Source organism: Bufo bufo, chromosome 4 (genome assembly GCF_905171765.1).
Source record: "Bufo bufo chromosome 4, aBufBuf1.1, whole genome shotgun sequence".
Lineage (NCBI taxonomy): Eukaryota > Metazoa > Chordata > Amphibia > Anura > Bufonidae > Bufo > Bufo bufo.
This window is the reverse complement of record NC_053392.1, coordinates 305,902,001-305,918,824: the sequence shown is the minus strand read 5'-3', so window position 1 is coordinate 305,918,824 and position 16,824 is coordinate 305,902,001. Positions and strand designations below refer to the sequence as shown.

Below are 16,824 nucleotides of genomic sequence, written 5' to 3'. Positions count from 1 at the left end.
TTCATAACCCATCACAGTGGGTTGGCAGATCCCATTAGTTTGAAATGGTGGACCCTGTCAGCTTGCCATTTGGTATTTTTTCACTGAAAGAATTGCTTTGTAGACATTAGGGGAGATTTTTTAAAGACCAGCATTTAACACCAGTCTTGAAATCTCATGCGCTGCTGGATAATGCGCCTTATTTATGACGAGGCGCATAAATTCAACACTCTCCGACAGTTCGTGCGACAGAATGGAATCTATGGCTGGCCAGGGCTGCCATAGATTTGTTTTCATTCTCTGCAGAAAACTGGCGCAAATGAAGATAAATGTACAATGCAAAAAGTTAGACCACCACCTCCAAACAATATGAAAAAAGGGGTTCAGCTGCACTCTACCGTGACCACAATACAAAAGCTAGCAAGGACTTCAAGTAGCATCACACTGCTCCATGTGCAATGACACATGCAAACACCCCATATACAGTGGGATGCAAAAGTTTGGGCAACCTTGTTAATCGTCATGATTTTCCTGTATAAATCGTTGGTTGTTACGATAAAAAATGTCAGTTAAATATATCATATAGGAGACACACACAGTGATATTTGAGAAGTGAAATGAAGTTTATTGGATTTACAGAAAGTGTGCTATAACTGTTTAAACAAAATTAGGCAGGTGCATAAATTTGGGCACTGTTGTCATTTTATTGATTACAAAACCTTTAGAACTAATTATTGGAACTCAAATTGGCTTGGTAAGCTCAGTGACCCCTGACCTACATACACAGGTGAATCCAATTATGAGAAAGAGTATTTAAGGGGGTCAATTGTAAGTTTCCCTCCTCTTTTAATTTTCTCTGAAGAGTAGCAACATGGGGGTCTTAAAACAACTCTCAAATGACCTGAAGACAAAGATTGTTCACCATCATGGTTTAGGGGAAGGATACAGAAAGCTGTCTCAGAGATTTCAGCTGTCTGTTTCCACAGTTAGGAACATATTGAGGAAATGGAAGACCACAGGCTCAGTTCAAGTTAAGGCTCGAAGTGGCAGACCAAGAAAAATCTCGGATAGACAGAAGCGACGAATGGTGAGAACAGTCAGAGTCAACCCACAGACCAGCACCAAAGACCTACAACATCATCTTGCTGCAGATGGAGTCACTGTGCATCGTTCAACCATTCGGCACACTTTACACAAGGAGATGCTGTATGCGAGAGTGATGCAGAGGAAGCCTTTTCTCCGCCCACAGCACAAAATGTGCCGCTTGAGGTGGGCTAAAGCACATTTGGACAAGCCAGCTTCATTTTGGAATAAGGTTCTGTGGACTGATGAAACTAAAATTGAGTTATTTGGCCATAACAAGGGGCGTTATGCATGGAGGAAAAAGAACACAGCATTCCAAGAAAAACACCTGCTACCTACAGTAAAATATGGTGGTGGTTCCATCATGCTGTGGGGCTGTGTGGCCAGTGCAGGGACTGGGAATCTTCTCAAAGTTGAGGGACGCATGGATTCCACTCAGTATCAGCAGATTCTGGAGACCAATGTCTAGGAATCAGTGACAAAGCTGAAGCTGCGCCGTGGCTGGATCTTTCAACAAGACAACAACCCTAAACACTGCTCAAAATCCACTAAGGCATTTATGCAGAGGAACAAGTACAACGTTCTGGAATGGCCATCTCAGTCCCCAGACCTGAATATAATTGAAACTCTGTGGTGTGACTTAATGAGAGCTGTCCATGCTCGGAAGCCATCAAACCTGAATGAACTAAAGATGTTTTGTAAAGAGGAATGGTCCAAAATACCTTCAACCAGATTCCAGACTCTCATTGGAACCTACAGGAAGCGTTTAGAGGCTGTAATTTCTGCAAAAGGAGGATCTACTAAATATTGATTTCATTTCTTTTTTGTGGTGCCCAAATTTATGCACCTGCCTAATTTTGTTTAAACAATTATAGCACACTTTCTGTAAAGCCAATAAACTTCATTTCACTTCTTAAATATCACTGTGTGTGTCTCCTATATGATATATTTAACTGACATTTTTTTATCGTAACAACCAACGATTTATACAGGAAAATCATGACGATTAACGAGGTTGCCCAAACTTTTGCATCCCACTGTATGTACTATATGAAAATTAGAAGCTTTTTGCACACTTTTTGATCCAAATTGTGTCAGGCCCATCTACCAGCGACCAGGTGACTTAAATCAGACAGGACCTACACTAACAGACTTGCTTCTCTTGGGCTTTTCACCTACAAAATTCAGGGCAATGTAGAATCCAGCTGTTTTACACTCTGATGCCATCACTCATCCCCGTACAGAACCATTGTTTGCCAGCACAATCTGCTGCCAGCAAACGTTGATTTATCTGACCACACGTTTTGCTTGTCCATAGGGTAATCGGCAGCACCTTTACACTGACAGATCATTGATCACAAGCGTTTCTACGAAAACTTATTAACGATTATCTGTCTGATGCTCGGGCAGTGTAAAGGGGACTTAAGTGAAAGCCTGTCCTCTGGATAGGCCATTACTAGCTGATCATCAGGGGTCTGAAACCCCCACAGATCAACTGTTCAGGTGTAGCTGGAAGTCTGTGCTGGACCTACACAGTTAATAGTCACATTAAACAGGAAAATTACTCCTGAAAATGTCACTTTTTTTAATTGTAGATTTTGAGTTTGTCTGAAGTAAATATAACCAACACACAACTCTTGGGACACAAGTGCATTTTTAACCCCTTAGTGACATAACTAATTTTAGACTTAAGGACCAGTAACATTTTTCCCCTTCTGTGTTCCAGGGGTCATTATATTTTTTTATTCAATTTAACTGTATGATACCTTGAATTTTGTGGGACTAGTTGTATGTTTTTTTAATGAACCATTTTAGGGCTCATATACTGTATTAATGTACTTTTATTAAATTTTTTGGGGGGAAATAAAAAACAGCAATTTCAACAATATTTGTTGGATTTATTTTTACGGCGTTCATTACGATTGTGATGTTGCCAAATTGATATATTTTGTTTGATATTTTTAATAATCTTTTCCTTCTCCCTGCAGCCTGTCTGCTCAAATTGCCTCCCCTCTTCCTCCAGGCTGTCTGAGATCACAGCCAGCTGTAACTGGGATGGCAACTTTAACTCTTTATATCTTGGGCTGGGTAGCAGCTATAGATATGGGCCTGGTCTTGTTTGAAGGCTGACAATCTAAGCTTTAACCATTAGAAATCGGGTCAGGAGTGAAAGCAGCTGAAACCTGCTTTCACTTTCAGCTGCTGTCGCTCCCGACTCAATTTCTATCAGCTTTATCTCACGAAGCAGGAGATAATTGCTGTGATTCTGGTCTTGTCAGCTTTCAAACAAGACCTGAGATATGGGTGGTTAAAGTAACCACTCCCTTACCCTGCTGCCCGAGCAGTGCTCGGGCTCAACTGTCAAGTCCTTTTCTCAAAGCACAAGCAGAGCTCAGGCAAGACTGTTAAGAGGTTAAACCAATGCAATATGGGGTTATCTGTAAAGGTCTCCTGGCACAAGATGGCTACAAATCAACAAAACTGTAATAACCCGGGGTGAAAGAAGTAAGAGGGATTGTAAATTTAAATTGTACACGTTAGATACTATGCTTGCCAACTTATTGCCAGTCTTATCACTTTCAGACTTAGAATATTTTTTTCTCTCATCTTCCAAGGGACTGTGATGAGATTAAAATTTAAATAAGCAGCGAGACATGAGATACCAGAATTCATAACATTTTACTTTCATAATAAGAATAAACAATTATCTGCACAAACCAACAAGGATCCATTACACGGCCTTTGTAATAAAACAGCATTGAAGTTGCACAAAGCAATGGTAGAATAATTTGTAATGCTCCACTTCCTAACCATCTGGCACAGGGTTGCTGGATGTTTTTCTGTGCTAATATTGCCTGCTCTATCATTATATTTGAGAACACAGTTATGAGAAATCCTTAGCTGGTTACAAGGGCCAGAGATCCTGTCTGAGTGCTCAGTAATCGACTCATATACATAACTAGCCCTAGCAATGGATAGCCAGGACTGGTATCCACATAGGCGGAGAGAGAATGAGACTATGCTCCCCAGTTTGAGATAATACTAGCCACAAGTTAAGACACCAGCACTGATTTGAGCCAGGGTAGATTAGACTGTTGTTTTGTTATGACCTCCATCGCATATTCTATCGTTTTGCACATACCGTACAGTACTATTTTTGCCCATCAAACAACGGACACTTTGGCAAAACACAGCACGATGTGAACAGGGCGCCCTCCCACTACAAGGCTTGGGTAAATAGTTTGAAGCAACTGTATGAGTGCAGGGGGAGCTACAATTTTGTAATAGTGACTCTCCCTTGCAACTTATTCACCTAAGACTGAGGTAAAGTTAAATACAGTAAAACAAAGCTTAAACAAAATATTCCAGAGGAGTAACAAATGCCAGAATAGCTGTTCTGCTGATCTCGCCACCTGAAAATGGGAATAAAAAGTAATGAAATATACGCAGAAAATGGCCGCGCTTGGCCTTAGCCTGAGTCCTCCAGCCACCACTTTGCGGGGTACGTTCCCAATATAGGCGCACCTATAGGACTATGGGGGCATATCCTAGCGATATGCCCCCATTGTCTGAGTTGCGACAACTCCTTTAAAGAGGTTAGATCATCAGCTTCTGATCGGCGGGGGTCCCGGGTGCAGAGGATAGATCATCAGTTAAAACAAAGTGCAGAACCCCTTTAAGGTTATTTAATTTACAAAAAAGACAGCAGAGGGTCAACTAATAACTAATGTACATGTGTATCAAGGGTCAGTATAGAGATCTTTTCCATGATCGAGGGGACATTCTCTGCGTCTAGAGGAAAGAAGGTTTCTACACCTTCATGGATGGGGCTTCTTACACTCCAGAAATACACAACCTTCTTTGGCAGAAAGTACAGCAATAAGAGCAGTGAAACTATGAAACCCGTTGCCAGAGGAGGTGGTGATGGTGATTTCACTAAAAGAGTTCAAGTTTTCTGGAGAAAGGTTGTTGATCTTGATGCACTCCCATTCATTTCTATGGGGATTCTGAAAATAGCCAAGCGCATCGCTCAGCTATTTTCGGTGGACCAATAGGAAGGCTTGGTGGTGGGCGGACCCGGCACCGTCGGCCACCACTTTGCCGGCTTTGTATTTGGCTTCATTTTAGAGATAGGTGTAGGTCCCAGAGGTGGGACCCGCACCTATCAGACAATAGGGGCATATCCTAGCAATATCCCCCCATTTTCTGTGATGGGAATACCCCTTTAATCAACTTTGCAGGATAGCAGACGGAACTGGATGGATGTGTGTCTTTTTTCAGCCTCACAAATTGTTACGGTCTTACATTCCATCCTCTTTATTATATTAAAATTGCTTGCACTAGGCTGGAGAACATTAGAAATCAGAATGACATGAATGTGCATCTTTATGTGAAATTGCCTTTTTCTGAAATGGAGCTTAGAATTTAATGTATCTTAACACACAATGGGGATGATTAATAACATAATAGTATTCTCTATAGCTAGTGAGTCATGGAGCTGATGAAATGACTGCCTCTTTCGCTCACTCCTAGCGTATCTATTATTTTGTGTCTCCCCATTTCTCTGCGCCTTTTTTCGCTTTTACATTGTATTTCATTAACTAGTGCAAGTTCAAAAACCTTGTATTTCTGTGACGAAAGAGAAAAACCCTTTGTGAGATGGTTTTTTCTATTCAAGTTTGACTAAATCAGTTTTTAAGCAGTTCTATCCAGTAGCATCTATAGACATGACAATGTAAGGCAATCACAATTTGTCAGCCACGCATTTGCTATTGCTTATTCTCTGCATGTGGTGGTCTTAGTCAGACATGCCGTGCCATTGATTTATCCAGCGATGTCTATTTTTCTCTTTTCAGCTGTGCTCCCAGGAAATGGGCCTTTGTAGCTTCCTGACACTGCTTTCATACATGAATAATCAATAGTGAAATGATATGATATCAGGAAAGAAATGTTTAGAAAGAGAAATTCTGACATTTCTACGGAATTGAGATGCAACCATAGCCAAAAAGCTTTGCCTGTAATTCTTTCATGCATTTTGTATTGAAACTTAAGACATGTCAGCATTCTGCTTGTCAGCTCATGTAGTGTTTGAGCAATGAGGACAGAGTATATCCAAAATAAGTTCTTAATATTTCTTTACTTCTCCTGTATAAAAGTATTTGACTATGGCCAGGAACATTTGGCATATTGCTCATACTGTTGTTGTTTTCTACTTTTTGGTTCATATTTGTGTTTATAGAGTTTTTGTCATTGTTTAACGTCATAGTGCACTGTTACGATATGGCATTAATTCCATGTGGAGGTATGTAGTTTTGCCTATGGTAACCACAAACACAAATGAAGACAGATACCCCCCAATAATACAACAAATGCATTTAAACCCAGAAAAGGTTTGAAGACCAAAATACCAATATTGTTAAGAAAACTCTGTGGTAGCCAGGTGGCATGTTCTGGGAGACCAGACCCACAGACCAGTTGCTCCATTATGGGAATGCACAGACAGAGTGGAAAGTGAACTTTCCTTAAGTTTTTAGGGGTTAATATCTTTTCAAACCTAGACAAACTATATGACCTCAATTATCTCCCCCTGTTAAAAACCATCCCAGAGATACTCAGCTCTTGGCCCCCCTCATTTATCTCCTGGCTGGGGCGCCGAAATATGTTTAACTCCTTAGTAGTCCCCATTATCACTTACTACAAGTATCACCAATTCAACTTGCTAGCAGATAATCCGCAAGATATTCTCTTCTTACATATGGGGTAATATGAAACCCAGAATCTCCAATAGAAAAACCTTCAACTTCCATTCATTAAGGGAGGTGTTGGTTTCCCCTCCATCAAAAGATTCTATAGGGCGGTCCACCTTGGAAGAGTGGTAGACTGGATTAGGAGACCACCTCACACAAACTGGCTATTGCTGGAAGAATGTTTAGTCAAACATCCAACGAGATTCATTGTCCTCTCCAACCCATCAGATGCACCCCAGATCCCAAATCATTACACGTTATCGGCCACGGTAACCATTTGGAAAATGCAGACATTAGAGATCGCTGCTCTAAGTTTCCCTCACCCTACTCTGTGATAGATTGTTTATACTCCTCAGGTGGCAGATACTTATCATTACCACCTCAGTTTCGGAACTGTGAAGCTCAGGTGGATGAACTACTAGACCAGGATGGAGTCTTATTGGACTCAGCTGGCATAAAGTCCAAGTTCCAACTTACAAATCTTAATCCTTTACAATGCGAATATATATGCTCCTCCATCAAGAAGTTCCTAACATTTAGACAACAACTCACCTGGTTTGAGAAGTTTTTGTCTCAGACCCAAACTCCAACTAAATAAATCTCAATCATAAGTCGGAATCTTCTCTCCATGGAATCTCCAACATCTTTATATTTTGTTAGAGAATGGGAGAGAGATCTAGATGAGAAATTATCAAACAAAGACCTTCAGAATATCCTAACAGCACCTAAACTTACTTCTAGATGTGTCACCATCCAGGAAAATGCTTACAAAATCCTCACTAGATGGTACCTGACTCCTAGATTAAAAGAATGATGTACAGTTGCTCTTCCGAAATGTGCTGGAGATGCTAGTCCGATATAGGCATGTTCTTACACATATGGTGGTCATGCCCCATGCTCACGGAATTCTAGAAAGGTGTCTTGGAGAAGATCGCTACCATTTTCAAGTCACATGCAACTCAATTGTCTATATGTCCTAAAATTGCTTTAATAGCATTATTACCAGACGTTCTCCCAAACTCAATGAAATCCCTAACCAGAACCCTGTTAGCTGCAGCAAGATTATTAATCGCCTCTAACTGGAAGTCTAGCTCAACTACCTCCATCTCACTTTGGTATGATAACATTGAAACTTTTTCCAGATTGGAAGAACTTTCACGCTGGGAACTGAGAACCCATCATAAGTACACTAAAAGTTCTCCACCTCTGCAGTAGAATAATTGACGCCTACTTTAACTTAACCCAAAGGCAATCAATACCCCAGATATCAGATTGGCTACCATATAGCTCACATTCTAAGCTTGAGACCATAGTAATTTACTTCCAGAACTCCCTATCGCCCTTTTTCCTTCCCCTTTTTTCCCTCTTCCTTGCAGTTCCTTTAGGTGCTTTTGTTTGTTCTTAACTCAACAGAGTAGTAACTTAACCCTATATACAGACCAGGTTGCACATGTGCTACTATTCGTGATATGTCCTGTATTTTATCCACGGCTCTATTCCTACTTTCACTCACGCCTCTGATACCTTTAGCCGGAACTCCAATGACGTTCAGCAGTGGACAAAGTATGCACCTTGATTATTGTAGCCAACTTGTTATGGCGCTTATTCAGAGTTTCTGCTCTGCATTTATACTCTGTAATAATATGTCCTATTTTGCTAAGTATGTTGTTTTTCATGCTGTTTATATTTAAAATTCAATAAAAAGATTTTAAAAAGAGAAGAAAGTGAACTTTCCTCATCTTTAGTCTTTGGAAGACATCACATACAAAATGCTAATATAGTAAGATGCATTTTCCTAGAGTGGACTCATTACTGACAGCATAGGAAGTATTCTAAAAAGCCCCCATTTTATAGTATGACAGGAAGTAGTTTATATATTTTGTTTTTTAACTCTGTGTTTCATAGAAAAAAAACAAGAAATGGTGGTGGTTGACATTTTATTAACAGTAGGTTAAGCTATTTTTCTACTCATGGGTTGTGCACCTGAACAAACCATGGAGATCATCCCATTATCACATGAACATCAAATGAGTACCTGATGCTTGCCCTGAGTGGCACCAAGCAATTCAGATGACTGAACCACTCTGATACAGTAAACACCATCATTTATTCAGACTTTTAAAGAAATGCATAAAAAGAATAGCAGATCTATCTACAGCAAGTTGTTGATGGTTTCCACTTGCAGGAGCAGAGAGTGTAGACAAGCAAAAAAAAAATGAAAAGGGGTAATGCAGTATAATAAAAATGCTAAAATGTACATGTAAATCATTTGAAGCTGATTAATAATTTGTATAAATATTCTCTTCTAGCATAATAATATTTTCTTCTAACATTATGATTTTTGTCTTTGACAGCTGCTCGAAGGAAGCTTTGCTAGAGAGGTCAGCCATGAAGTTGATGGACTCATCTTTCAACCAACTGGGGTAAGTTCAGTTTGGTACTGTTATGTCTTATAGTACTACCATTGCATTATAATTTTTTTCACAATTACTTTACTAATCCCACATTTTTTTTAAATATGCCTCTACAAATATTGATGCGATATTTTTTCACATTCATAGGAGTTATAAAAAACATTTAAATTATTTGACTGTTAACGCACTTTGGTACACACATGTCCTGGTGATAATGGTGTTAAAGTTAAAACCTCTGTTTTTATTGTTATTGTTGCTGTTATGATATTAATATCCCTGCAATTCCTCCTTGCATTGCGAATCGCAGAGACTTTTATATACTGCTTATTTGCTTAGGCGTTTTTTTTTTGTTTTTTTGTATATATATATATATATATATATGTGAAATAATATTAGACATGGTGAACCTGGAAAAACACGTTTTTGAATTGTTGCTGCTTTTACTTAAAGAATTAACAGGATTACGACACCCTTATCACACATGGGGGAAAGTAACAGCCTCTGAGCTTTGTAACTAGTTGCACCATATGTAGCAGTCACTGTTTAGGATTTTTGTCCCACACTTCTTTCAGGTTTTCAGATATTAGCTGAGCTGCTCGTTCCAATTTTTACCACAAAATCTATTGAGGGCTGCAGTCAATAGCGGAACATGATAGTTTTTTTTTTTAGGGAGGACACCCAGGCCTGAAGCCCCGAGGTGCCCATGCATTTCCCACACCACAGCACCACAATTGCAACAGTGAGTCGTACAACAGCCGCAGCACTGACTCAGGAGATAAGTCAAGGAGCACCTGGAGGACCTTTGGGAAGGCACAGCAGGGAAACTGGTGCAACAGGACCGCATGGTGACGAGGAGGATGTGTAGACTGCCAGTGCAGGGCAAAATATTATAGTAGGCTTTGCTCAGCCTCTGCATATGAAAGAGAATCCAGTGCATCCAGGAAAGTTGAGTGCACTGTGACTGTGCACATCTGATTATACATCTATGTCCCTGTCCACCACAATCCAGTGAGCGTACGCATTGCCTTAAGGCCCCTTTACATTGCTAGATATAGCAGACGATTGTCGGGACAGAAGTGTTCATTCCCAGCGGTAATGACCGCCTACTGGTACTACTCCAGACTCCCATTCCAGGTCCAGCAGTGACCTCTCCTTCAGCCCCATATCCAGCCTGACTTGGTGAGTACATTCTGGTTGCTGGTCACTGTAGTTCAGCTGTGTCTGTGCATGGGGGGATGGAAGGCTCTTCAGAGGGATAAAAAAGCAGGGTGAAAACAGTCTAAAGTACATGAACTTCTTCAGGACCTCCAGTGTTCATGTACAGCAGAAGTACAAAGTTTAAACTTGGCACTTGGCTGAGCAAACAATGTAACCACAGGGGGATTACTGTTTTACACAGCAGACACCCATTTTCTGTGATTGGCGATAATGCCAATTACAGACATCTAACCCCTTACATGCCGGCATCTTAGTAGTCTGTCCCCAGGAACGCTGCATTCCTGATTCCTGAACTTGCCCCCGCATGGAGGTAGAGAGGGGGCCCAAGTTGGGTAAACAGCCCCGGGCCTGTCATGCACTTTAACTGCCCCTGACAGCAGTTCTTTGAATGATCATTTAATATTAATGTTTCCTCTAGGGTTCCATGGCCAATACAGTGATATAATACTCAAAACAAGTGTCTGATCTTGAGTTCCAAAATGATATACAAGTCAGAACCCCTAAGGATGTAAAACCTTTTCTTGTCCGAGGGCCACATTGTCTGACTGAGCATTCACAAGGACCACAATAAAAATTAAACCATTTGAGACATTAATGACATGTTTGATAGGTGGTGGCTCTCAACTGTTGGGAGAATACGGTCCCCTTCTCCTCATTTCTCACACCAGTAAGTGTCTCTGTCCATTGTATTTTATGTGAGTTGCTAAAAGTGTTTCCCTACTCCACAAACCAATAAAGATAGCTTCATTCATGCATGGCCAAACCTGAATTTCCTCTGCTGTTCACTGCAGTGCCACCCAGATCAGAAGACCCCCCCATTCTGCCAATATATTCAGGTTGCGGAGATGGCCCTTCTTCTTCACGATTTTCCTCTCTGTTCCACACTACTTATTATTGACATGGAAAATGCATGTGAGCAATGACTAGACACAAACAAACATGTCTGCGACCAGATGGTTGAGGACCACTCAGAATGGCATTGCGGGCCACATATGTTCCTCAGGCTGCAGGTTGTGCAGCCATGCTCTAGGTATTGCTTACATGCTATTTATTTTTATTGGCTGTTTTTTTTATTTTTTTTATTTATTTTTATTCTCGAGCTCCAGCGTGATCTATGGCTACAGTTTATCTACTGTATCTACAGGAAGCCTTTTAGTCTGAGGCACACTCTTTATTGGTTTAGGCTACTGTTCTCTCTCTCCTCCCTTCAGCTTTTCTTCCTCAGATTTGCATCACATATACTGAGAATGATTATTAGTTCGAGCCTGGGTTGATTTTAATTATGCCATCACAGTTGTATTACAGTTCATCACAGCAGTGACCAATATTACAACAACGTAGAGCAATGCTATTCATGTTTAGTATTATAAAGTGGGTTGTGCCATGAAAAATATTCTACAGTTTTTAAACCAGCACCTGGATCTGAATTCTTTTGTAATTGCATGTAATTAAAAATGTTGTATAGCCACTGAGCTATTCAATAAAATGTATATGTGTAGCACCACCTGCTGTTTGTTCTTTTCCACCTCACTAAGGTGGTCTCGTGCTCAGTTTAATTCTTCAGCTGCCATCAGCCAATACATCAGCAGTTACAGGGAAAGAGCTACAGCAAAAAGGACACGTCCCCTGAGCTGTCAGCTTGATATAAATCTAGCAGAGTAATGAATGGGGAGATTTTTGGATCCATGTGAGGTACAGGGCTGGTTCTAGCTTTGTTAGAAAGGGATCGTCATGTACTATATGATGTCTGATTTTCATTTTTCACATCACTCATGGCATAACACCTTTAAGTGGATAAAGGATTTGAGACTCATCATGCAAGCTGAGATGGCAAGAGAAGGGATGAATTAATACCTTCTTGTTGCAGAGTTGGAATAGTAGGACATCACGGTTGTGTGTTTGTCACTGAATAGTCCCTAATTTCTTACCCTTGAAGAAGTGTTTAAAAGATGCCAGAGGCATAGCTATTTTGGCACCCCCATCTCACTACAGTTGAAGTAACAGTGTTATTTAAATTACCCTCTACCACATGGCCTACCCATAGCAGCTAACTCATTACTTTTTATGGGCTCTTTCTACAGTACATTTGGTGACAGGATTAGGTCACCCACCCTGTCAGTGCTGGCGCTATGGTTAAAAAAAAACTGTCGTACAAGTGGTATAACTGTGGGAGGTGAAAGAGGCAGAATAAAGTGACTTAATATATATATTCTATAGGCCCCTTTACACTGCCAGATGAAACCGACTATTTGTATGTCAGTTGCCTGCTCGTCAGTGGAGGTGACCTCTGCATTTACATGCAGCGATCTCCTCCAGAGTATGGGGAGGAGCAATCACTAATGCCATCGTTCATCCCCATTCAGAATCATTGTTTGCCAGCAGCAGAGTGCTGTTTAGACAACATGATTTGCTGCCCACAAGTTATAATTTAGGTGACCGCACCAACAAACTGTCCGATTATCGCTAACGAATGTTTACTCAAATGCTTGTCAGCGATAATCTGCCCGGTTATTTGGCAGTGTGATGGGGCCTTAAGTCAGCAATGTGTTACCCCCCTACTGGTGTCCTCTAATTGACACCACCTCTTATGCCCCACTAACTGTCTCTTTCTCTCTCTCTCTCTGAGGGTAGATCAGTTTGAGGGAGCTGAACACTTTATTGAGTAGGTCACTTTCACTGACAGCAAAGCTCCTGCTCTCTGCACACTGTTTCCTTCTTGTCCTGCTCACTGCCCATGCAGTCCTTAAATATCCGTGAACCTTCCCCACTTGGCACCCCATTAATCAGATCAGAGCTTTAATGAGCTTCCACAGACAATGTGCTCCTTCTCCCAGCCTGTACACCCTCTTCAGATCTAAGCAACGCTGTGGGGGCCACAGCTTGAGTAACGCCATGTAGAGGTGGCAATCCTGACATCTTCTGGGGCACACACACCTCAGCTATGCTCCTAAAGATGTTTTAATGCAACGGACATATACCTACATTTTTGGCAGTACAGTTATGATAATCCCTATCTAAACAAGCATGAACTTAAGTTGACCTATTTCTATTCCTTATATACTGTATATAAGTAAAGAGATGAGGCTGAAATTTGACATGAAATTTCTCATCCTATTAACCTGTCTCGTCAAGTGAGGCCTGTCGAAAACAATTTAGTAATTTGTTTTGATATCTGTCATATCTTTGCTTAATTACTGAACATTTTTGGTACTTTTATTTCTTTTTATTCACTTCTATACCTCCTGTGCATCTCGATTTACTTACTGAACCATATTGCATATTGATGAGTTGCAAGTTCTCTAAATATTTTATATGATCTTCAAACAAGACATGAAACTAGTCACGTTGAGAAACTCTAGTGAGAAAAAAAGCAACTAGTGTAGTGTGCAATGTGTTATAGGTCCCCAGTATACAATTTAAAATATTGGGCACTTTAGACTTAGGCTAGTTTCACACTAGCGATCCAGGACAACCTGCCAGAACTCTCTGCATTCCGGCATTGCCGTGACCTACCTCATTGCTGTCCGGCTCCATTCACTATAATGGGGACCGGCTGCAATCCGGAAAACACCAAAAATCAGCTGGACGAAAACTTCTGTGTGCATTGCCGGACACTACCTGACAGCCGCTGGCCCCTTTCACTATAATGGGGACTGGTGGGTGTCGGGTAGCGTCCGGCAATGCCTGATCCAGACACCAGCCTGCCGGAGGTGTCTAACGCTAGTGTGATCTTTATTTAGATATGTATTATATGTTTACTCACTGTATTGTGCAGTGTGCAGTGTACCAAAGTATATTATAGATCCAATTGCTACAAAGATAAGCCAAAAGTGCTTTAAATGCTTAAAGTTGTACAAGCTTTCTAATATATACATAGACATATGTAGGGACCCAACAGATCTACCCTTAAGAGGGACTGCTGAAGCATAGTTGAATGATTTGGAATATCCGGACAAGTCTCATTTGCTTTGCTTGTGTTCCTAGGCTTATAACTCCATACCATTTCATGAAGATTTGATAGATCTATTATAAGTGTTAAAAGTAATGATTATATTCCAAGTGAAATAGTTGCTGCTTCTGAAACTGGACGTAGAAAAGATGGAAAAATGGTTAGTGACCTCATACTTACGGAGGCAGCTTGAGGACAGACTGGGCATGCTGGAAAAACATGTCTGATTCTTTCTTATCACGGGAGATAGACTCATGTCAGTGACTGGCAGGGCCTTATTCTCCTCTCCTCATTGAAACAACTATACTAGACCAATCTATTGCATGGTGGCCCCCAATGAAAGACAAATTATGGGTAGAAATAGAAGAAAATATACACTGCTCAAAAAAATAAAGGGAACACTTAAACAACACAATGTAACTCCAAGTCAATCACACTTCTGTGAAATCAAACTGTCCACTTAGGAAGCAACACTGAGTGACAATCAATTTCACATGCTGTTGTGCAAATGGGATAGACAACAGGTGGAAATAATAGGCAATTAGCAAGACACCCCCCAATAAAGGAGTGGTTCTGCAGGTGGTAACCACAGACCACTTCTCAGTTCCTATGCTTCCTGGCTGATGTTTTGGTCACTTTTGAATGCTGGCGGTGCTTTCACTCTAGTGGTAGCATGAGACGGAGTCTACAACCCACACAAGTGGCTCAGGTAGTGCAGCTTATCTAGGATGGCACATCAATGCGAGCTGTGGCAAGAAGGTTTGCTGTGTCTGTCAGCGTAGTGTCCAGAGCATGGAGGCGCTACCAGGAGACAGGCCAGTACATCAGGAGACGTGGAGGAGGCCGTAGGAGGGCAACAACCCAGCAGCAGGACCGCTACCTCCGCCTTTGTGCAAGGAGGAACAGGAGGAGCACTGCCAGAGCCCTGCAAAATGACCTCCAGCAGGCCGCAAATGTGCATGTGTCTGCTCAAACGGTCAGAAACAGACTCCATGAAGGTGATATGAGGGCCCGACGTCCACAGGTAGGGGTTGTGCTTACAGCCCAACACCGTGCAGGACGTTTGGCATTTGCCAGAGAACACCAAGATTGGCAAATTCGCCACTGGCGCCCTGTGCTCTTCACAGATGAAAGCAGGTTCACACTGAGCACATGTGACAGACATGACAGAGTCTGGAGACGCCGTGGAGAATGTTCTGCTGCCTGCAACATCCTCCAGCATGACCAGTTTGGCATTGGGCCAGTAATGGTATGGGGTGGCATTTCTGTGCTCGCCAGAGGTAGCCTGACTGCCATTAGGTACCGAGATGAGATCCTCAGACCCCTTGTGAGACCATATGCTGGTGCGGTTGGCCCTGGGTTCCTCCTAATGCAAGACAATGCTAGACCTCATGTGGCTGGAGTGTGTCAGCAGTTCCTGCAAGACGAAGGCATTGATGCTATGGACTGGCCCGCCCGTTCCCCAGACCTGAATCTAATTGAGCACATCTGGGACATCATGTCTCGCTCTATCCACTAATGTCACGTTGCACCACAGACTGTCCAAGAGTTGGCAGATGCTTTAGTCCAGGTCTGAGAGGAGATCCCTCAGGAGACCGTCCACCACCTCATCAGGAGCATGCACAGGCATTGTAGGGAGGTCATACAGGCACGTGGAGGCCACACACACTACTGAGCCTCATTTTGACTTGTTTTAAGGACATTACATCAAAGTTGGATCAGCCTGTAGTGTGTTTTTCCACTTTAATTTTGAGTGTGACTCCAAATCCAGACCTCCATGGGTTGAAAATTTTGATTTCCATTTTTTTATTTTTGTGTGATTTTGTTGTCAGCACATTCAACTATGTAAAGAACTAAGTATTTCAGAAGACTATTTAATTAACTCAGATCTAGGATGTGTTATTTTTGTGTTCCCTTTATTTTTTTGAGCAGTGTAAATAGACCACATGAACGTCATTCCTTACTCCTAGCCTCTTCAATAGGCAAAGTAAAAAACTCTTTACTCTCCCTTCCTACAATAAAGAGGACAACACAGGCATGGAAGACGTACATTTCAACATGCTCCCTCTTCCCAATTTTAAAAACACTAGATATCCCCCTACAATCATTAGAAATACTTATTCCGGATATATCGCTTACATCGTGGATCAAAGCGGGTATTAGCCATATCCAAAACTTATATAAAGATAACACACTGCATAACTTCCTATACCTGCAAAACAAATACAACCTAAATAAAGCAGACTTATACAAATACTTACAAATTCGTACCTTCCTAAACAATACTACGCTTTCATCTCCAGCGATTCCACCCCAGACACTTATCTATTTAACCAATCTATTAGGTAAATCAGAAAAAGGAATTAAACTGTTCTATTCCCAACTTTCAGAACCCTACTTAGAATCTCACACTTCACATATCAAAAAATGGGGG

The 16,824-nt window shown here is 41.4% G+C and overlaps 1 protein-coding gene across 1 annotated transcript in view; it reads left to right on the top strand.

Annotated features, from left to right (window-relative positions):
- The window catches only part of RNGTT (RNA guanylyltransferase and 5'-phosphatase), a 420,910-nt gene that overhangs the window by 232,800 nt on the left and 171,286 nt on the right, over nucleotides 1-16,824 (top strand). The window contains exon 12 of the mRNA XM_040428751.1: nucleotides 9,164-9,232. Coding sequence (XP_040284685.1) covers nucleotides 9,164-9,232 — 69 coding nt within the window. The remainder of the gene's footprint in view (nucleotides 1-9,163; nucleotides 9,233-16,824) is intronic.